The 23,643-nt window shown below is 42.3% G+C and overlaps 1 protein-coding gene across 3 annotated transcripts; it reads right to left on the bottom strand.

Annotated features, from left to right (window-relative positions):
- Nucleotides 1-1,896: 1,896 nt before the first annotated feature.
- On the bottom strand, nt 1,897-23,289 carry fdxr (ferredoxin reductase). 3 transcript variants are annotated; one of them, XM_024387842.2, is made up of 13 exons: nt 23,170-23,289; nt 22,488-22,697; nt 22,178-22,278; nt 16,426-16,521; nt 16,172-16,294; nt 15,945-16,058; nt 14,354-14,455; nt 12,214-12,321; nt 9,735-9,819; nt 8,572-8,771; nt 8,200-8,371; nt 7,658-7,831; nt 1,897-2,277 (listed from the first exon to the last, which is right to left on the bottom strand). In XM_024387842.2, the coding sequence occupies exons 2-13, from the start codon at nt 22,576-22,578 to the stop codon at nt 2,147-2,149; spliced, it is 1,497 nt and encodes a 498-aa protein (XP_024243610.1). In that variant the 5' UTR covers nt 22,579-22,697; nt 23,170-23,289; the 3' UTR covers nt 1,897-2,146. The 3 variants fall into 3 exon arrangements, with proteins under 3 accessions (XP_024243610.1, XP_042161979.1, XP_024243611.1); XM_042306045.1 differs by lacking the exon at nt 23,170-23,289 and having other exon boundaries at nt 22,488-23,163; XM_024387843.2 differs by lacking the exons at nt 1,897-2,277; nt 23,170-23,289 and adding an exon at nt 7,257-7,357 and having other exon boundaries at nt 22,488-23,163.
- Nucleotides 23,290-23,643: the final 354 nt, after the last annotated feature.

Below are 23,643 nucleotides of genomic sequence, written 5' to 3'. Positions count from 1 at the left end.
TCACCCAACCCCAACCTAAATGAGATGGTTTGGGATGAGTTGGACCGCAGAGTGAAGGAAAAGCAGCCAACAAGTGCTCAGTATATGTTGGAAAAGCCTTCCAGGTGAAGCTGGTTGAGAGAATGCCGAGAGTGTGCAAAGCTGTCAAGGCAAAGAGAAGCTACTTTGAAGAATCTCAAATATAAAATAAACAAATCAAAATAACACTTTTTTGGTTACTACATGATTCCATGTGTTATTTCATAGTTTGTCTCCACTATTATTCTACAATGTAGAAAATAGTACAAATAAAGAAATGTAGGTGTGTCCAAACTTGACTGGTACTGTATTTTTTTACAAATGTTAACATTTTTCTTCCACTTTGACATTCAAGCATCTTGTGTAAATCTTTGACAAAAATATTTTAATCCCACCTTGTTATACAACAAAATGTGGAAAAATTCAAGGGGTTTAAATACTTTCTTTAGGCACTGTACATAAAGTGCATTAATTTCAAAACAGTAAAACAGATATGTATTTAAAAAAAACTCAAATACAAGGTGACTGCAACACTTCTGGGTTTTTCACACTCAAAAGTTTCCCCTGTGTATCAAGAATGGTCCACCACCGAAAGGACATCGAGCCAACTTGACAACTGTGGGAAGCATTGGAGTCAACATGGGCCTGCATCCCCCTTGTAGTCCATGCCCTGACGACTTGAGGCTGATCCAAGGGCAAAAAGGGGGTGCAACTCAATATTAGGAAAATGTTCCTAATGTTTTGTACACTCAGTGTATATGGCCAACTGAACTTTAACACCTTTAACTTGCTTTGATGATGCAGAGGTTGTTGATTCAGGTCTAACCAAGTTTTTAGTGTCACACTCTTAATGAAAACACAATTACACTACAGTTACATTAACATAAAACAGTAGTGACACACTGATGTGGGGTCTTCATGGAACACTGATGTAAGTCTTCATGGAAATGAAACAGAGACTAGGGCCCAGTTTTCATAAGGCATCTTAAAGCTAAATTCATTGGTAGTACCTTCACGGGGCATCGTTAAATCTCAGAGTTGTTTCCCAAATCCATCGTTACTAAAGTTGCACTTAAACGCTTGTTATTTACCGTCTCCCTCAGACCACTCGTAGAACAGCTAAGTGCGTAATTAGATGCGATTTTTTCCTACCGCGTCACTTCATACACAGAAGATCACCGCTAAACATAGAATCAAGATATTTGTCTCTCTGTGACGGTCGACAACTTCACAACGAAGTTGACTACAAATAAAGTTGCCAATGTCTTTAAAATTCTTACAAATAAGCAAAGGATAAAAATATGCTTCAAATGAAAACCCAGACGAGTGCATTAAAAGATAAATAGTTGACCTACAGCTACATAGGCCTATATACGGAACTTCAATGTTCATTCAATTTAGTTTTAGTTTGCCATTAGGCTACTGTCTATTTTTTTTACTCAATATATTTCATGATGTGTAGCCTAATGTGCACAATGACGTGCCAAATCCAGTGTTTTAAGATTTGCAGCCATAGGCGATAATCTCTCCATGAGCTGATCCATCGACAGTATTGTGGAATAATTGTAATGTTTAAGGTGTTATTTGAACGGAGAACGCTGATCCAAGAGCAGCACTGCCTTTTTTTGTCTCGATCCTATCTGTATCGACACATGCCTCAACAACGCACTTAGCGAACGTTCTCTCTGTGGTGTATTGAGAAACACATACTACATCTTCAGAAATATGGATGCATCATTAAAAACACTTGTATGCCTAAATTCCATCGCTATCGGGAAACCAGGCCCTGACTGTTTTTATTAGCGCCAAGCCACAACCATTAAAATCACTAGTACTGCAGTGAAACACCACCATTGTTTCAATGAGAGCTCTGGTGAGTAAGATGTAAAGTGTATTTATTACATATGGCAAGTCAACTTGGAACTCGGGTATTGTATGACTGGCATTGCATGATGGTCAGGGACTAAATTGATCGTGTGCGTGTACCATAGACAGACAAGTTCGTGGCCTGTAGGTGGCATAAAAAGTGGGGTTGGACCAGTGTTGTGTGTGTGGTCAGTGGTTCTTATTCACTTCTTGGTTGTCGAGTCCTCTGATCCATATGACCTGTGTGTGTGGTCCCTTGTCCCTATGCCCGGGCTACCTGCAGCATCTCTCCCACGTCCAGCATCTTTTCCCTGGGCTTTCCCTTGATCTCTCCCCTCCTCGTCTCCTCACTGTCGATCTTCTCCCAGTCAGAGAACGAAACTGGCTTCACACCTACAGTCATGCACAGGGAGGTAGGTCGTTTTTGTAAAATATCAAGGTGGACGCTAACACTTGTGGAAGCTGATACTTAGTCCTCAACATACCTAAACTCAGCAAAAAAAGAAACAACTGTTCCACAGGTACATGTTCATTGTTTATGGTTCATTGAACAAGCATGGGAAACAGTGTTTAAACCCTTTACAATGAAGATCTGTGAAGTTATTTGGAATTTTCCAAATTATCTTTGAAAGACAGGGTCCTGAAAAAGGGATGTTTCTTTTTAGTTGTTGCTGAGTTTACATTACAGTGGAGATACATTGTTATTATTATCCCTTTCTCTTTAGTCAGGCTCCGTTTATGGCATCTTAGTGACAGAGAACGGTCTGTATGGAGTCAGCAAGATTACCATTTGCCTTAAGGGATTTCCAGTCGTCATGATTTGTTATCATGTAAATCAGGGATGGGCAACTGGCGGCCCGCGGGCACTTTTGAAAGCCCTCAGATCAAACTTTTTTAAATTAATTTTTCTACATACAAATATATTCTTGTAAGGTAGAATAGTTGCAATTTCGAAAATTGTCTGTGCGCCAGCAGTTTCTCCTTTGTCAGTCTTTAATTACTTACTTTTATTTACTTTTATCTCTTATTCTCATCTGTATGTTTTTAAACTGCACTGTCGGTTAGGGTCTCGTAAGTAAGCATTTCACTATAAGGTCGACACCTGTTGTATTCAACGCATGTGACTAATACAATTTGATAGCTGACATTGGTTAATTGAGTGACTAAGATTTTTAGATTGCTAAGTTAGTTTAGCGGCCAGCTATTTAAACTTGTTATCATGGTCCAATTACAGTCTGGGGGGGCTCCATTGATTTTGTTATTCAGTCTCACCCAGATATCATTAAAAACCGCAAACACTTCTCTCCACCCTATGGTAAAATAAAATAAAATTGTATTTGTCACATATGCCAAATACAACAGGTGTACAACAGGTGTAGGTAGACCTTACCTTAAATGCTTACTTACAAGCCCTTAACCAACAATGCAGTTTAGAAAATAGAGTTAAGAAACTAACACAATAAAATAACAATAATAAGGCCATATACAGGGGGTACCGGTATCGAGTAAATGTGTGGAGGTACAGATTAGTCATGGTAATTTGTACATGTAAGTAGGGCTAAAGTGACTGTGTGTGTTGTGGTGGGGGACAATGCAAATAGTCTGAGTGCCCATTTGATTAATTATTCAGGAGTCCTATGGCTTGGGGGTAGAAGCTGTTAAGAAGCATTTTGGACCTGGACTTGGCGCTCCGGTACCGCTTGCCATGCGGTAAAAGAGAGAACAGTCTGTCTAGGGTGGCTGGAGTCTTTGACAATTTTTAGGGCCTTCCTCTGACACTGCCTAGTTTATACAGTTGAAGTCGGAAGTTAACATACACTTAGGGTGGAGCCATTAAAACTAGTTTTCCAACCACAAATGTCTTGTAAACAAACTATAGTTTTGGCAAGTCGGTTAGGACATCTACTTTGTGCATGACATAAATCATTTTTTCCAACAACTGTTTGCAGACAGATTATTTAATTTATAATTCACTGTATCACAATTCCAGTGGGTCAGAAGTTTACATACACGAAGTTGACTGTGCTTTTAAAACAGCTTGGAAAATTCCAGAAAAGGATGTCATGGCTTTAGAAGCTTCTGATAGGCTAGTTGACATCATTTGAGTCAATTGGAGGTGTACCTGTGTATTTCAAGGCCTACCTTCAAACTCAGTGCCTCTTTGCTTGACATCATGGGAAAATCAAAAGAAATCAGCCAAGACATCAGAAAAAAAAACACAGCCGTCATACCGCTCAAGGAAGGAGATGCGTTCTGTCTCCTAGAGATGAACGTACTTTGGTGTGAAAAGTGGAAATCAATCCCAGAACAGCAGCAAAGGACCTTGTGAAGATGCTGAAGGAAACAGGTACAAAAGTATCTATATCCACATAACCTGAAAGGCTGCTCGGACAAGGAAGCCACTGCTCCGAAACCGCCATAAAAAAGCCAGATTACGGTTTGCAACTGCACATGGGGACAAAGAGTGTACTTCTTGGAGAAATGTCCTCTGCTCTGATGAAACAAAAATAGAACTGTTTGGCCATAATGACCATCGTTATGTTTGAAGGAAAAAGGGGGAGGCTTGCAAGCCGAAGAACACCATCCCAACCGTGAAGCACGGGGTGGCAGCATCATGTTGTGGGGGTGTTTTGCTGCAGGAGGGACTGGTGCACTTCACAAAATAGATTACATCTAGAGGGAGGAAAATTATATGGATATATTGAAGCAACATCTCAAGACATCAGTCAGGAAGTTAAAGCTTGGTCGCAAATGGGTCTTCCAAATGGACAATGATCCCAAGCATACTTGCAAAGTTGTGGCAAGATGGCTTAAGGACAACAAAGTCAAGGTATTGGAGTGGCTATCACAAAGCCCTGACCTCAATCATATAGCAAATTTGAGGGCAGAACTGAAAAAGCGTGTTCGAGCAAGGAGGCCTAAAAACCTGACTCAGTTACACCAGCTCTGTCAGGAGGAATGGGCCAAAAATTCACCCAACTTATCGTGGGAAGCTTGAAGAAGGCTACCCAAAACATTTGACCAAAGTTAAACAATTTAAAGGCAATGCTACCAAATACTAATTGAGTGTATGTAAACTTCTGACCCACTGGGAATGTGATGAAAGAAATAAAAGCTGAAAGAAATCATTCTCTACTATTATTCTGACATTTCACATTCTTAAAATAAAGTGGTCATCCTAACTAACCTAAGACAGGGAATTTTTACTATGATTAAATGTCAGGAATTGTGAAAAACTGAGTTTAAATGTATTTGGCTAAGGGGTATGTAAACTTCCAACTTCAACTTTTCCTGGATGGCAGGAAGCTTGGCCCCAGTGATGCACTGGGCCGTACGCACTACCCCCAACTGCAGAGCAGTTGCCATACCAGGTGGTGATGCAAACGGTCAGGATGCTCTCGATGGTGCAGCTGTGGAACTTTGAGGATCTGGGGACCCATGCCAAATTTTTTCAGTCTCCTGAGGGGGAAAAGGCATTGTCGTGCCCTGTTTATGAATTTCTTGACGTGTATGGACCATGATAGTTTGTTGGTGATGTGGACACCAAGGAACTTGAAACTCTCGACCCGCTCCACTACACCTGCGTCGATGTGAATGGGGGCGTGTTCAGTCCTCCTTTTCCTGTAGTCCATGATCATCTCCTTTGTCTTTCTCACGTTGAGGGAGAGGGTGTTTTCCTGGCACCACACTGCCAGGTCTCTGACCTCCTCCGTACAGACGGTCTCATCATTGTCGGTCTCATCATTGTCGGTGATCAGGCCTAGCACCGTTGTTGTCAGCAAACTTAATGATGGTGTTGGAGTCGTGCTTGGCCACGCAGTCGTGGGTGAACAGGGAGTACAGAAGGGGACTGAGCACGCACCCCTGAGGGGCCCCAGTGTTGAGGATCACAGTGGCAGATGTGTGGTTGCCTACCCTTACCACCTGGGGACAACCTGTCAGGAAGTTTAGGATCCAGTTGCATAGGGAGGTGTTTAGTCCCAGGGTCCTTAGCTTTGTGGGCACTATTGTGCTGAACGCTGAGGTATAGTTAAAACCTCTTGGAACTACCGCTCCCGGATCCGGGAGAATTGTCATCAACTGACACTAATTAGCATAACACAACGGACAAAATCTACTTGAAAATATTCATATTCGTGAAATATATTGAAACATAGCTTAGCCTTTTGGTAATCACCCTGTCATCTCAGATTTTGAAATGATGCTTTACAGCCAAAGCAAGACAAGCATTTGTGTAAGTTTATCGATAGCCTAGCATAGCATTATGCCTAGCTAGCAGCAGGCAGCTTGGTCACGAAAATCAGAAAAGCAATCAAATTAAATCGTTTACCTTTGAGCTTCGGATGTTTTCACTCACGAGACTTCCAGTTAGATAGCAAATGTTCCTTTTTTCCATAAAGATTATTTTTGTAGGCGAAATAGCTCTGTTTGTTCTTCACGTTTGGCTGAGAAATCGACCGGAAATTGCGGACACGACAACACCGAAAAATATTCCAGATTAGATCCATAATATCGACAGAAACATGGCAAAGTTTTTTTATAATCAATCCTCAATGTGTTTTTCAAATATCTATTCGATAATATATCAACCGGGTCAGTTGGCTTCTTAGTAGGAGCGAGAGAAACAATAGCCGCATTTGTCTATTACGCACACATCACTGAGCCACCAGCTGACCACTGACGCAATGTTGTCGCTCACGCTCATTTTCCAAAATAAAAGCCTGAAACTATGTCTTGTGACACTAGACACATTAGGGAAGCCATAGAAAAATAAATCTGGTTGATATCCCTTTCACTGCTCAATAGGGACACAGGAACGCAGAGGTTTCTAAATAAGAGTCACTTCCTGATTGGATTTTTCTCAGGCTTTCGCCTGCATAATCAGTTCTGTTATACTCACAGACAATATTTTTACAGTTTTGGAAACTTTAGTGTTTTCTATCCTAAGCTGTCAATTATATGCATTTTCTAGTATCTGGTCCTGAAAAATAGCCTGTTTACTTTGGGAACGTTATTTTTCCAAAATTGAAAATAGTGCCCTCTAGTTTCAAGAGGTTAATGAACAGCATTCTCACATAGGTGTTCCTTTTGTCCAGGTGGGAAAGGGCAGAGTGGCGTGTGATTGAGCTTCATCTGTGGATCTGTTGGGGCATTATGCTAATTGGAGTGTGTCTAGGGTATCTAGGATGTTGTTGTTGATGTGAGCCATGACCAGCCTTTCAAAGCACTTCATGGCTACCAACGGTAGTCATTTAGGCAGGTTACCTTCGCTTTCTTCACAGGGACTATGGTGGTCTGCTTGAAACATGTATGTAGGGAGAGTTTGAACATGTCAGTGAAGACACTTGCCAGTTGGTCCGCGTATGCTTGGAGTACACATCTTGGTAATCCGTCTGGCCCCGCGGCCTTGTGAACGCTGACCTGTTTAGAGGTCTTGCTCACATCATCTACGTGTATAATTGCAGGTAATTAGCTGTAAAACAGAAATGCACATGTGGGTACGCCGACCCGAGAGGATCTGTGGTCCCTCATGATGAATTCAGATTTTTTGTGGCCCCCACTCCCATCAAAGTTGCCTATCCCTGATGTAAATAGTACATGCAAGAAGTTAAAACACAAATACAGCACTGCAGGCGTAACACCGGTACACTGCTGTATTGCATTTACTGTACGTACTATTGTACACAAGAAGTTTCCTCACAGGAAAAATGTTGTTATTTGAAGTGAATTGAATCATTTTAATAATCAACACAGTGCTAAAGAGTTGCAGTACCTCTTTTCTCCAGGAGGGCGGAGACCCCCTGTGAGCCAGGCTTGACGGTGGATACATCCAGTGTTCCTTTACCAATGTCCTGTAGCAGAGTCCTGGCTGTGTCAAAGCTGTCGTTCATGGTGGTGGCTATCACCCCCGTGGGACCCCTCTTCACCCAGCCACTGCAGTACAGACCTGCCGACACACACACACACACACACACACACACACACACACACACACACACACAGAGGTTAAAGGGGACAGTTCAATCCAAAAGGGATAGACTTTCTTCTCAGACCTCAATAGTGGTCTGAGGTTGATCATCGAAACCCCACCGCCTGCGGCATATATCCACCACCCTAGCGTGGGTAAGAATCCCGACCCCACTGCTATTCTGTATCTCCCTCTCTCTCTGGGTCACCACTCTCATTTCATGTTAGCCCTATCTGAATTAAAAACAAATGAAAATACTTACATATATACACCTTTTGGGGGGAAATGGGGCCCATTTTCCAATTAGCTTGTGTTTAAGGCAGGCAGACGAACGCACCCATACACACCTGCAGTCTGCTGCACGCGGCCCATAGTGTTGGGGATGATGGCTTTTCGGGTGTCGAAGGGGACGGCGGGGTCGATGAGAAGGCTCTTGTAGCCGATGCTGCTGATGACTAGGCCGCACTCCACATCTTCCACCTCACCGGTGGCCACTGCCCTCACCCCCTCACCGTCGCCCTGGGGAGAGACAGAGAGGCCGGGGCCAGCTTAACCTAGGCGCTTCTCTGTTCCAGCTTCAGACAATATGGCCTTGTCTTGTGTTTAATGAAAAAGGTTTTATTGGATTTATCTGGGAAAGTAGGGACAATCAATTACGACAGAGGGTAAGCTCAAGAGATGATCCCACAGTATAGCTATTCCTAAAGCACCCGGCTCACCTCCAGCCGATTGACAGCCAATCGTATCCCTGCGGCCCTGATGAGGTCAGTTGAGGGGAGGACCTCCAGGGGCTTCCGGAGGAAGCGGAATCCCCAGGCCCGCTCTGCCCTGTTCCGTCTCTCCAACTCCTCCTCCCCTGGAGTCTCTATTGCAGCCTTCAGCAGCAGCTCGGTCAGACGCTTCCTGGGCCTGGCCAGCGCTGAGAGGACACACACACACAAACACACAATTACAGTCAAATTATACTGACAAAAATAAACAAGTTGAACAAAAGCTAGGGGGCAAGTATCAACACATACCTACAGTTCAGGCATAAACCCAAATAAGACAGCCCACACACATAGGAATCTACACTAACCCTTGGTTGAAACTTTCAGGTACTTTTCCGAGACACCATATGTTGCCAAACTAGCTCCTACACGTCAAACTTGATTCAATTTCTTTTTCCGTGCAAAAAGAATCCCTCAGGCTGTCTGAAGAAGCACCGTTCCAATAGATCATCTCCATTATGTCATCCCCTTAGTCGAAAGGTTGCTGGGTCGGTGAAAAATCTGCGATGTGCAAGGCACTTAACCCTAATTGCTCCTGTAAGTTGCTCTGTATGTTGCTCTCCTGTAAGTCTGCTAAATGACTCATAATGTAAATGTAAGATGAAAATCCATAGTCCTATACTCAATATGGTTAAGAAAATACTGTGAATATGTGACTGACAATCAAGTAAATAATTCAGACTTCTGAAACGCCCTCGCAAGACTGTGATAGCAGAGCGGACAGTCTAGATTAGAGACAGTTTATCATGGGGAACAGGTTGATGGGAAGGCAGAGACAGAGAGAGATGCTGGTTTGAAGACAAGGGAGAATTTACAAATGGATGTTAATCTGATTCTGTAACCATTGACGATCTGGGTTATGGTAGAGCAAACATATACTGCTGCTGGTCTGCAGAGTTCCGACATGATTGAGAGGGGGGAGTTTGGAGCATGTTCCTTGTCAGATAGATGGTCGCAATGGAGGCCTTAGGGAAGGGGAAGGGAATACAGATGCTGTTGAGGCCTGTGAAGGGCAGTGTGTGACATCACATTACTAAGGACAAGGATACAAGTCAATAACAGAAGATTTTAATGAGAGAAACCTTAAGAGGAACTAAACAGCCGTGTCTCACATTTAAGAGTTTCTGCTATGCCCTCAAACTCAGACGCCTCCATCTCTGGTCTGGTGCCAGGCAGGTTCACCATCTCTCTCAGCTCCTAGACACAACAAATAAACACCCACGAGTGTTTGCAAAAATAATGTTGATTTAACCACATACAGTGCCTTGCGAAAGTATTCGGCCCCCTTGAACTTTGCGACCTTTTGCCACATTTCAGGCTTCAAACATAAAGATATAAAACTGTATGTTTTTGTGAAGAATCAACAACAAGTGGGACACAATCATGAAGTGGAACGACATTTATTGGATATTTCAAACTTTTTTAACAAATCAAAAACTGAAAAATTGGGCATGCAAAATTATTCAGCCCCCTTAAGTTAATACTTTGTAGCGCCACCTTTTGCTGCGATTACAGCTGTAAGTCGCTTGGGGTATGTCTCTATCAGTTTTGCACATCGAGAGACTGAAATTTTTTCCCATTCCTCCTTGCAAAACAGCTCGAGCTCAGTGAGGTTGGATGGAGAGCATTTGTGAACAGCAGTTTTCAGTTCTTTCCACAGATTCTCGATTGGATTCAGGTCTGGACTTTGACTTGGCCATTCTAACACCTGGATATGTTTATTTTTGAACCATTCCATTGTAGATTTTGCTTTATGTTTTGGATCATTGTCTTGTTGGAAGACAAATCTCCGTCCCAGTCTCAGGTCTTTTGCAGACTCCATCAGTTTTTTTCCAGAATGGTCCTGTATTTGGCTCCATCCATCTTCCCATCAATTTTAACCATCTTCCCTGTCCCTGCTGAAGAAAAGCAGGCCCAAACCATGATGCTGCCACCACCATGTTTGACAGTGGGGATGGTGTGTTCAGTGTGATGAGCTGTGTTGCTTTTACGCCAAACATAACGTTTTGCATTGTTGCCAAAAAGTTCAATTTTGGTTTCATCTGACCAGAGCACCTTCTTCCACATGTTTGGTGTGTCTCCCAGGTGGCTTGTGGCAAACTTTAAACAACACTTTTTATGGATATCTTTAAGAAATGGCTTTCTTCTTGCCACTCTTCCATAAAGGCCAGATTTGTGCAATATACGACTGATTGTTGTCCTATGGACAGAGTCTCCCACCTCAGCTGTAGAACTCTGCAGTTCATCCAGAGTGATCATGGGCCTCTTGGCTGCATCTCTGATCAGTCTTCTCCTTGTATGAGCTGAAAGTTTAGAGGGACGGCCAGGTCTTGGTAGATTTGCAGTGGTCTGATACTCCTTCCATTTCAATATTATCGCTTGCACAGTGCTCCTTGGGATGTTTAAAGCTTGGGAAATCTTTTTGTATCCAAATCCCGCTTTAAACTTCTTCACAACAGTATCTCGGACCTGCCTGGTGTGTTCCTTGTTCTTCATGATGCTCTCTGCGCTTTTAACGGACCTCTGAGACTATCACAGTGCAGGTGCATTTATACGGAGACTTGATTACACACAGGTGGATTGTATTTATCATCATTAGTCCTTTAGGTCAACATTGGATCATTCAGAGATCCTCACTGAACTTCTGGAGAGAGTTTGCTGCACTGAAAGTAAAGGGGCTGAATAATTTTGCACGCCCAGTTTTTCAGTTTTTGATTTGTTAAAAAAGTTTGAAATATCCAATAAATGTCGTTCCACTTCATGATTGTGTCCCACTTGTTGTTGATTCTTCACAAAAAAATACAGTTTTATATCTTTATGTTTGAAGCCTGAAATGTGGCAAAAGGTCGCAAAGTTCAAGGGGGCCGAATACTTTCGCAAGGCACTGTACAAGCACAGGTGATGGTTATGAACGCAACTCTTAACGCTTTGTAATCTTGTTGTCTTAAGTCTTCGTCAAAGAAGTAGAACAAATTATAAGTAGAAAAAGTTACAGGTGTTTCATGTTTTTACATTTTTAGCTCAACATATCATTTTAACAGTATGCATACATTTTTCTTTAAATCGAATAAATGTGGGAAAAAAAACAAATGAAGACATTAATAAATGCATTTCTATAACTTCCAAAATATTTGTTACAATGATAGGGGATTGCCAAGTTGGAGGCACGGTGGATTCAACACATTACCCCTGACCTGATCTGAGCGAAAGTTCATTTATAAAGATGTGGGGATGTTTAAGGCAGATAAAAGGCTAAACCTTTGGCACGTATACTCACATGGCAAACCGGCACAGTCAATTGTATGTTGTGAATGGAAACTGTCTCACAATCTAGAATCACACTATGCAAAACCAACACAAATACTATGCAGTAATAAATAGTCCCTGATTTACAGAACAAAACAATTGCACTTGGAACTTTAAACCCTCATAAATATGACTTCATAATTTAGTGTTTGGACAATAAAAATACATACAATGGTAATCATCAAATGTGAATCATCAAATGTAAGACATCAACCTGTGTGCTCCCTGTGTTCTGCAGCCCACCTGTAGTGGTCAGGGGTTAAGTGTTAGGGGTCAGAGCCTCACCTTAATAGTGCAGGCCACTTGTAGGGGCCCCCTGCGCCCCACAATGAGCACCCTGCGGACACTGCTCTCTGCCAGGGCATCTAGTGCATGCTGGGTGATATCAGTCTTCTACACGGGAATGAGACAGAGAAGGGGTTACATGGAGACACCTGACACTTAGCAATAATTATATATCCAGAGTAGAGGTTGACCGATTAATCAGAATGGCCGATTAATTAGGGCCGATTTCAAGTTTTCAAAACAATTGGTAATCTGCATTTTTGACACCGATTATGGCCGATTACATTACACTCCACGAGGAGACTAGTGGAGGTTGTTATGCGAGTGCAGCAAGGAGCCAAGGCAAGTTGCTAGTTAGCATTAAACTTATCTTATAAAAAACAATCAATCTTGACATAATCACTAGTTAACTACATATGGTTGATGATGTTACTAGTTTATCTAGCGTGTCCTGTGTTGCATATAATCGATGCGGTGCCTGTTAATTTCTCATCGAATCACAGCCTACTTCGCCAAACGGGTGATGATTTAACAAGCGCAAAAAAAAAGCACTGTCGTTGCACCAATGTGTACCTAACCATAAACATCAATGCCTTTCTTTAAAATAAATTACACAAGTATATGTTTTTAAACCTGCATATTTAGTTAATATTTCCTGCTAACATGAATTTATTTTAACTAGGGAAATTGTGTCACTTCTCTTGCGTTCTGTGCAAGCCGAGTCAGGGTATATGCAGCAGTTTGGGCCGCCTGGCTCGTTGTGAACTGCTTGAAGACCATTTCTTCCTAACAAAGACCATAATTCATTTGCCAGAATTGTACATAATTATGACATACATTGAATGTTGTGCAATGTAACAGCAATATTTAGACTAATGGATGCCACTCGTTAGATAAAATACGGAACGGTTCCGTATTTCACTGAAAGAATAAAAGTCTTGTTTTCGAGATGGTAGTTTCCGGATTCTACCATATTAATGACCTAAGGCTCGTATTTCTGTGTGTCATTATAATTAAATCTATGATTTGATAGAGCAGTCTGACTGAGCGGTGGTAGGCAGCAGCGGGCTCATAAGCATTCATTCAAACAGCACTTTCCTGCATTTGCCAGCAGCTCTTCGCGGTGCTTCAAGCATTGCGCTGTTTATGACTTCAAGCCTATCAACTCCCGAGATTAGGCTGGCAATACTATAGTGCCCATAAGAACATCCAATAGTCAAAGGTATATGAAATACAAATGGTAGAGAGAAATAGTCCTATAATTCCTATAATAACTACAACCTAAAACTTCTTACCTGGGAATATTGAAGACTCATGTTAAAAGGAACCAGCTTTCATATATTCTCATGTTCTGAGCAAGGAACTTAAACTTTTTTACATGGCACATATTGCACTTTTACTTTCTTCTCCAACACTGTGTTTTTGCATTATTTAAACCAAATTGAACATGTTTGATTGTTTATTTGAGACTAAATAGATTTTGATATATTATATTAAGTTAAAATAAAAGTGTTAATTCAGTATTGTTGTAATTGTCATTATTACAAATACATATATTGTAATAATGAAAAATTGGCCGATTAACCGGTATTGGTCCTCCAAAAATCAGCATCGCGTTGAAAAATCACAATCGGTCGACCTCTAATCCAGAGATATGCAGATATGGATTGTTTTCTTTCTGTGTGCTTTAACATTTTATACACAATGGTAGGATTTAGGCTTTGACAGAGAGAGATCAGATATAGAATGTATTTGGGTAGATGCGTGGCAGCATATCTCTAGTCTGACTACCCATCCACATCACTCTGTCCAAACTAGCATTTCTTCTCCACAATGAGTCCGGGTTTGCTTTCCTCCATTACGTTCTCTAGAATGCAAACACATTCTGAGCATTCTGATTGGTCCCAGAAACCATTGGGTTGACCCAGAGCTGGCCTACATGATGATGTTATCAACTTTGATATTGTGATTCGTTAGATTTGTTAGAGATGACCCATTTGCTGTTTAATTAGTTTTGTACAAGGGCCCTCATTTTGAGGTCAACACAAAAAACTTCTAGGATGGCAGTTTCAGACAATGTTTGGAGCGATAGAGCAGCGGAATTAAATTTGGGATGAGTCGTCAGGCAAGCATATCTTACCTTCAGAATATCTACAGGAGATAGCAGTATCCTCGCAACATCCAGTGCCACGTTACCCTGCCCCAGAATGACAGCAGTCTCACAGCTCAGATCCGGCCTAAGCTAGTAGGATGGAGAAAGAGAAATGGAGAGGGACCGAGATAAACAGATTTATGTACAGCGCATTCAGAAAGTATTCAGACCCCTTGACCTTTTCCACATTTTGTTACGTTTCAGCCTTACTCTTAAATTGACTAAATAAAAATTCTCAGCAATCCACACACAGTACCCCATAATGACAAAGCAAAAACAGGTTTTTAGAAACAGAAATACCTTATTTACATAACTATTCAAACCCTTTGCTATGAGACTCGAAATTGAGCTCAGGTGCATCCTGTTTCCATTGATCATCCTTGAGATGTTTCTACAACTTGATTGGAGTACACCTATGGTAAATTCAGGTAATTGGACATGATTTGGAAAGGCACACACCTGTCTATATAAGGTTCCACAGTTCACAGTGCATGTCAGAGCAAAAACTAAGCCATGAGGTCAAAGGAATTGTCCGTAGACCTCCGAGACAGGATTGTGGCGAGGCACAGATCTGGAGAAGGGTACCCAAAACAATTCTGCAGCATTGAAGGTCCCCAAGAACAGAGGCCTCCATCATTGTTAAATGGAAAACGTTTGAAAACACAGAGACTCTACCTAGAGCTGCCCTTGGCAGCCCACTTGGGAGTTTGCCAAAAGGCACCTAAAGCCTCTCAGACCATGAGAAACAAGATTTTCTGGTCTGATGAAACCAAGATTGAACTCTTTGGCCTGAATTCCAAGCATTACGTCTGGAGGAAACCTGGCACCATCCCTACAGTGAAGCATGGTGGTGGCAGCATCACGCTGTAAGGACATTTGTCAGCGGCAGGGAGACTAGTCAGGATCGAGGGAAAGATGAATGGAGGAAAGTACAGAGAGCTACTTGATGAAAACCTGCTCCACAGCACTCAGGACCTCAGCACTCGGGTTCACCTTCCAACAGGACAACGACCCTAAGCACACAGCCAATACAATGCAGGAATGGCTTCGGGACAAGTCTCAATGTCCTTGAGTGGCACAGCCAGAGCCCGAACCCGATCTAACATCTCTGGAGAGACCTGAAAATAGCTGTGCAGCAAAGCTCCCCATCCAACCTGACAAAGCTTGAGAGTATCTGCAAAGAAGATTGGGAGAAACTCCACAAATGCAGGTGTGTCAAGCTTGTAGCTTCTACCCAAGAAGACTCGATGCTGTAATCACTGCTTCAATAAAGTACTGAGTAAAGGGTCTGAACACTTATGTAAATGTGATATTTACATTTTTTATAAATTAGCAAAAATGTCTAAACCTGTTTTTGCTTTGTCATTATGGGTTGTTGTGTGTAGATTGACATGGGGGGGAAAAAATATTTAACACATTTTAGAATAAGGATGTGGAATGTGGAAAAATGTGGAAAAGGTCAAGGGGTATAAATACTTTCCGAAGGCACTGTATATCACTGAAATGTGTGTCGAAGCCTGTGATTTAAAAGCTCAGTACTTTCTCCTAACACCTCTGTAAATAGTTAGGACAACATTACCTCACTGTTTCTAGGCAGCCCATTGTACCAGCCGACAAAGTCTTTGGCAGAGTACACCCCAGCCAAGTCTTCCCCTGGTACACCCATTGTCCTGTTCCCCTCCGCTCCATAGCTCTACGGATAAACACACACACACACACATAAATACTCACACTTAAAAGACACAAAACCAACACACACACACACAGTGATTTAGGGGTGTAGATCTCTTTGGGGTGTAGTCTCACCAGCACCACAGCGTGGTAGGCTTCTTGAAGCTCCTCCACAGTGACGTCCTTCCCCACTCTCACATTGCCATGGAAACTACACCTGGCATGCTGGGCCGTTTGGGTGAAGGTGTTGATGACGTTCTGATGAGACAAGAAAAAAAGAGAGAAATAGAAGAAGAGGGAGGAGAGAGAAGGAGAGATGCCATGATTCAATAAATTATATAAATTTTGTCTGCTTCTGTCTGGCTATCATTTAATCAATCAATACTGACCTTGACCTCTGGATGGTCGGGGGCCACCCCAAATCTGACCAGGCCGAAGGGGACGGGTAGACGCTCGTAGATGTCCACCTGAACATCTGTCCGAGTCTTTTACAGACACACACACAAAAAAGCCTTGCTTACACTTAAAAACATGCCAGTATGAACCAAACATATGTTGACACTGACTCAGGCCTGGGCAACTCCAGTCCTCGGGGGCCTGATTGGTGTCACACTTTTCCCCATCCCTAGCAAACACACCTGATTTAAACTAATTGCATTTTTAACTGAAGATCATGATTAGTTGATTATTGGAGTCAAGTGTGTTGGCTGGGGAAAAAGTGTGACACCAATCAGGCCCCTGAGGATTGGCGTTGCCCAGGCCTGCGTACTACTTTAGTTTGACTCTATTGACGTATGCAGGGCTATATTTGACCCGACAGTGTCAGACTTGGTAGGCTTTTATTTTAAAATAAGGGCTTTGTGTACAAGTGCAGGAAATGTATTCATGCCATTTAACAACCGTGGACCACAAATAATGCTATCTTTACACATGGGAAATATACAAGTAGCAGCCAGTCGCTATATACTGTATGTACCACAATACAAATGAGAGCTATTGATAGAGTAATCAGCAATTGATGACGTAATTTCCTGGTTTACGAGCAGGCTCGGTAGCTGCCTGTAAAAATATGTTCCAAGCAAATTAGGCAATTGTGCACATACAATTTCTCAGATTATCTCTTAATATCACCAAGTATGGGTAAATCCATTTGAATTCAATCACTTTTTGACAGCATCACTTTGATATGAACAAAACCTTCCATATATATATTTTCCCATTGTCGAAGTTACTTTTTTGTCAGAAAGCTACTTTTAAAACATGAATGCCAGGACATTCAAGAGATAGAAGGTGCTCAAAGTTGACCTATATTGCTTACCCTACCATACCATGAGACATCCATGTCTTCATCACTGGAAAAGATAAACAGTTGAGATTGCTATCATTTAAAAGCTTACAAACAGGGCTGTCAAACTATTGTATACTTTCGTGAAAAAAACATTTAGTCAAATTGTATTTTTGTTTTTGTTTTACCTTAAACGTCAATTATCTAAAAACGCCTCAACTCAAGATTTTTTTTCGTCTGTTTGGTCTGTTGTTTTAACCCAATGAGTCCCACCATAACGCCAGCACGTTTTGGACTTCTAACCTCTTGAAAAAAACATTGTGTGTCTACAGACTTCTGCGTTATACCATTGGATATGTCTATTTCTTCTGCAGCCATAAATACCAACTGTGTGATTAGAGCAGTGCTCACAAGCTCATACAAAAGTTATTGAAAGATAAGGTAGACAATCTCAGGACAGTGCCTAGAATACTGTAATAAGCTCACAGCTACTGTCACAAACTCTACACGGTTGTCACGGACTAGTTGGATATTCATTTCCCAGTGAGCAAACTATTTCTGTAGTTTTTTTGTACTTACAGCATTCATAAATTCAATGTTAATCAGGTTTTTGCTTTGGCCGACTTTCTTTTTTTATTATTGATTTTTGCCACAAAAACTCATGAATGCAACTGTTTATGTCAAATTGGTTTGTGTTGTACTTGTAGCCCCTGGTTGTCCTGAAAAGAAAATGGTAAATCACTGCATTGTGATGCTAAATATAAGGGCTAGACAGGCAGATAAATGAAAAGTAAATTTTTGATGGGGTATCGGGACTGAGGGTTAAATTATACCATAGCAAACCTAATGAAATCATAGGAATATGGATAATAGAATAGACATGACCATTTAAGTTGACATTCGACAATAGGTGGGCCGGCAGCCATCTTTTGGGTAGTAATTAGAACTTAACATTTCAATTAAATGTTTATGTCAATGGTGTACCAGGTAAATTGCAATGGTCTGAAGGGATTGGTCCATTCTATTTCTATGATTGAAATGACACCCACCCGGTATTCAAGAGCATGTAGTGTCTCAACTGATAGTGGGCACAACACAAAAACCTAAAATGATGTAAAGTAGGGTGGGTCTAAGTAAGCTACAACGTATGCAATATTTTTTAGTTGATGCCTTTTTAGATAGCTGATTTTTAAAAAGTTGACAAAAAAAATAAGTGATTGAATTCAAATTCAAACCCATATTTTACATTTACTCTAGTAAAAAGAGTTGTCACTAGTTACCACAGCCACAAAGTTTAAATGGGCAATATCATAACATAAAAACATTTGCTTTTTGATCTTAATTTAAAGTTAGGCATAAGGTTAGCAGTGTGGTTAAGGTTAGCCCAATACATTACACATAAAAGTAATTGGACGAAGGCGTCTTCTGTATGGGGGAGTTTTAATTGGAATGGCCGATTATCGGTCAACCTCTAGTCGAGACCCAGGGTCTCGAGCTTAATGACGAATTTGGAGGGTACTATGGCGTTAAATGCTGAGCTGTAGGCGATGAACAGCATTCTTACATAGGTATTCCTCTTGTCCAGATGGGTTAGGGCAGTGGGCAGTGTGATTGCGATTGCGTCGTCTGTGGACCTATTGGGGCAGTAAGCAAATTGGAGTGGGTCTAGGGTGTCAGGTAGGGTGGAGGTGATATGGTCCTTGACTAGTCTCTCAAAGCACTTCATGATGACAGAAGTGAGTGCTATGGGGCGATAGTCATTTAGCTCATTTACCTTAGCTTTCTTGGAAACAGGAACAATGGTGGCATGTGGGGACAGCAGACTGTGATAGGGATTGATTGAATATGTCCGTAAACACACCAGCCAGCTGGTCTGCGCATGCTCTGAGGACTCGGCTATGTATGCCGTCTGGGCCGGCAGCCCTGCGAGGGTTAACACGTTTAAATGTTTTACTCACATTGGCTGCGTTGAAGGAGAGCCCGCATGTTTTGGTAGCGGGCCGTGTCGGTGGCACTGTAATGTCCTCAAAGCGAGCAAAAAAGCGGTTTTGTTTGTCTGGGAGCAAGACATCGGGGCTGATTTTCTTTATGTAGTCCGTGATTGACTGTAGACCCTGCCACATACCTCTCGTGTCTGAGCCGTTGAATTGCGACTCTACTTTGTCTCTATACTGACACTTAGCTTGTTAGATTGCCTTGCGGAGGGAATAGCTAGACTGTTTGTATTCGGTCATGTTTCCGGTCGCCTTGCCCTGATTAAAAGTGGTGGTTCGCACTTTCAGTTTTGCGCGAATGCTGCCATCAATCCACGGTTTCTGGTTGGGGATGGTTTTAAAAGTCGCCGTGGGTACAACATCACCGATGCACTTGCTAATAAACTCCCTCACCGACTCAGCATATACATCAATGTTGTTGTTCGATGCTATCCGGAACATATCCCAGTCCATGTGATCAAAGCAATCTTGAAGCGTGGAATCAGATTGGTCGGACCAGCGGTGAACAGACCAGAGCACGGGTGTTTCCTGTTTTAGTTTCAGAATCCCTAACCCATCTGGACAAGAGGAATACCTATGTGAGAATGCTGTTCATCGACTAAAGCTCAGCATTTAACACCATAGTACCCTCCAAACTCGTCATCAAGCTCGAGACCCTGGGTCTCGACCCCGCCCTGTGCAACTGGGTACTGGACTTCGTGACGGGCCGCCCCCAGGTGGTGAGGGTAGGTAACATCTCCACCCCGCTGATTCTCAACACTGGGGCCCCACAAGGGTGCGTTCTGAGCCCTCTCCTGTACTCCCTGTTCACCCACGACTGCGTGGCCATGCACGCCTCCAACTCAATCATCAAGTTTGCGGACGACAGTACAGTGGTAGGCTTGATTACCAACAACGACGAGACGGCCTACAGGGAGGAGGTGAGGGCCCTCGGAGTGTGGTGTCAGGAAAATAACCGCATACTCAACAAAACAAAGGAGATGATTGTGGACTTCAGGAAACAACAGAGGGAGCACCCCCCTATCGACGGGACAGTAATGGAGAGGGTAGTAAGTTTCAAGTTCCTCGGCGTACACATCACAGACAAACTGAATTGGTCCACCCACACAGACAACGTTGTGAAGAAGGCACAGCAGCGCCTCTTCAACCTCAGGAGATGAAGAAATTTGGCTTGTCACCAAAAGCACTCACAAACTTCTACAGATGCACAATCAAGAGCATCCTGTCGGGCTGCATCACCGCCTTGTACGGCAACTGCTCCACCCACAACCATAAGGCTCTCCAGAGGGTAGTGAGGTCTGCACAACGCATCACCGGGGGCAAACTACCTGCCCTCCAGGACACCTACACCACCCGATGTCACAGGAAGGCCATAAAGATCATCAAGGACAACAACCACCCGAGCCACTGCCTGTTCACCCCGCTATCATCCAGAAGGCGAGGTCAGTACAGGTGCATCAAAGCAGGGACCGAGAGACTGAAAAACAGCTTCTATCTCAAGGCCAGACTGTTAAACAGCCACCACTACATTGAGTGGCTGCTGCCAACACACTGCCTCAACTCCAGCCACTTTAATAATTGAAATGGATGGAAATTGATGTAAAAATATAAATCACTAGCCACTTTAAACAATGCTACTTAATATAATGTTCAGATACCCTACATTATTCATCTCATATGTATATGTATATACTGTACTCTATATCATCTACTGCATCTTTATGTAATAGATGTATCACTAGCCACTTTCAACTATTCAACTTTGTTTACCCTACATTACTCATCTCATCTCATATGTATATACTGTACTCAATACCATCTACTGCATCTTGCCTATGCCGTTCTGTACCATCACTCATTCATATATCTTTATGTACATATTCTTTATCCCTTTACACTAGTGTGTATAAGGTAGTAGTTTTTGAATTGTTAGGTTAGATTACTTGTTGGTTATTACTGTATTGTCGGAACTAGAAGCACAAGCATTTCGCTACACTCACATTAACATCTGCTAACCATGTGTATGTAACAAATAAATTTGATTTGATAAGGGCCTCCCGGGTGGCACAGTGGTTAAGGGCGCTGTACTGCAGGGCCGGGCGCAGTGCGCGCTAACCAAGGTTGCCAGGTGCACAGTGTTTCCTCCGACACATTGGTGCGGCTGGCTTCCGGGTTGGATGCGCGCTGTGTTAAGAAGCAGTTGGGTTGTGTATCGGAGGACGCATGACTTTCAACCTTCGTCTCTCCCGAGCCCGTACGGGAGTTGTAGCGATGAGACAAGATAGTAGCTACTAACAATTGGATACCATGAAATTGGGGAGAAAAAAAGTAAATAAATAAATAGATTTGATTACTATGGCCTATTTATTGCCTTCTTACTCCATTTGCACACACGGTATAGATTTCTATTGACTGTACTTTTGTTTATAAATGTGTTTTTTTGGCCAAAGGATCAAATTCTCAGCTATGTAAACAATACAGAGCTGTAGCACAACAAAGAACTGGGTCTGGTGGATTACTATAGGTGGGGAATTATGTCAACTCTGGGTGTAAAGTACACATTGGCTGCTGTCCCTTTTATCTAATCTCTATCCTTCCTGAAGTCTGCACTTGTTAACTTCCCCTCTGGGTGTAAAGTACACATTGGCTGCTGTCCCTTTTATCTAATCTCTATCCTTCCTGAAGTCTGCACTTGTTAACTTCCCCTCATGGAATGGTTCCCTAGTTTACACTTCGGGGGAAAGGGCAATAAATTGGAACAGGATTTTGGGAAAGAAAGCTCTGATCCAAGATTTGTGCCTAAGGGAAGCATCTACCCGATGGTTCAAATCTTGGGGATGGTAGCACTGAGACATCACTCACCTTGACTAGGTGTTGTGCAGTGTAGAAGCCAGCTGGGCCACCTCCAACTATGCACACCTTGGCACTGGAGGCAGGTGTGGAGGTGGAAAGTCCACACACACCTGTATAGACACAAGCCAGAATGAGCAATGACAACCCATGTATGTAGCTAACTCATTCTATGTCACTACATGGTCATTTTATCTGTCATATAAATATCTGTTACTAAATCACTATTCTGTCCAGACCTGTAGACGTGTCGTTTTACTCTAAGCAGGGTGAATTACTGCATGCACTTAGAGCAGTGTCCATTGTTTGCCCCCCTTCTTACCATGGAATCGTGTGATCCTCCCGCACCTTGCCGAAGTCAGAAATAACTTTAAAATCTGGACCTTGCACAACGCAGCTTTATGAGTGCTCATCTTCACAACTCATCAATCGTCCAGGAAATGTCTCTTTGGTAGGCGGCTAGCGAGACTAGCTTGTAGTTTGGTCCAGACTGATCTTTGGTCATAACGTTAAATGCAGAAGAGACAAGGCACTAGGACAGGAATGGATTACGGGCGGGATTATCAATCACTTCATCTCTTCCGGCTGCGTGTGCTCTCCAGTTGTCACAAAATAATGAAAACACAATTAATCAGATAGCTGGTACATTGCAAATAGGTAGCTAGCTAGCGTTAGTAACTAAATAAAGGCACAGTCATTCATTAAAAGTACAATTGTTCCCCTACTAGATAGTTAACCATCCACAGTGTAGTAGCTACGTGAGTGTGCTAGCCACAGTGCTGCAGATGACCGTGGGTGCATTTGTTGACAAATTAATTCAACAGGATTAGCTAGCTACCTCGCTCAACTGGTTAGGTTTATGCGATTTAGAGTTAATTATTTAACAAATTAAGTTAGCTAGCTATTCTGAAAAATGTGGCACTTGCCATGCATGAAGGCAGATTACATTTTAAAACAATAGTGGAAGACTTGAAACAAATGTAAATCATATGTCAAAAACGAACCGTTTATCATGTGTTCCGTCCAAAGTGTCTCGTCCTGAAAATACAGCTGCATACATAGTTCCGGGTTAAAGCTAACTGCACCTTGACAAATGGCATTATAGAGATAATAATCTCTAAACCCAAGGTAATAGTGGGTCAATGTCTTGGGTTTATCAGGACCCCAGGGTACACACACGCACAGTTACATAACAAGACCTTGCTTTTGAATTTCTGGCGCCCTTGAATGAACATCACTGTGTTTTTTGTTGGGTTTCTACATCAAATAAATTCAATAGCTTCTGCACCATGTTTTATTTTGAAGTTTAAATGAATTACTATGTCCTCTCTTTCAGACACCATAATGTATTCTTAGATTAGACATTGACGAGCCCTAGATAATTGCCTCATGAAATTCCCCTGTAGAGTGCCAAATTCTCATAAACTCTACAATATCTGTTAGCAGTGGCAATGTTAGCATATAAATCTTGGTGGGGC

The sequence above is a fragment of the Oncorhynchus tshawytscha genome, linkage group LG25 (assembly GCF_018296145.1).
Source record: "Oncorhynchus tshawytscha isolate Ot180627B linkage group LG25, Otsh_v2.0, whole genome shotgun sequence".
Taxonomy (NCBI): domain Eukaryota; kingdom Metazoa; phylum Chordata; class Actinopteri; order Salmoniformes; family Salmonidae; genus Oncorhynchus; species Oncorhynchus tshawytscha.
The sequence above is the reverse complement of the archived record's forward strand: the minus strand, read 5'-3'. Positions and strand labels throughout refer to the sequence as shown.

Bases quoted from the DNA above. Each gene is read 5' to 3' on its own strand.
- fdxr (XM_024387842.2), bottom strand. From the start codon at position 22,578: ATGAGCACTCATAAAGCTGCGTTGTGCAAGGTCCAGATTTTAAAGTTA. The intron at 22,279-22,487 runs GTAAGAAGGGGG...GTGTCTATACAG, and splicing joins GAGGATCACACGATTCCATG to GTGTGTGTGGACTTTCCACC. The intron at 7,832-8,199 runs GTGTGTATGGGT...GTGTGTCGGCAG, and splicing joins CCGCGTGCAGCAGACTGCAG to GTCTGTACTGCAGTGGCTGG.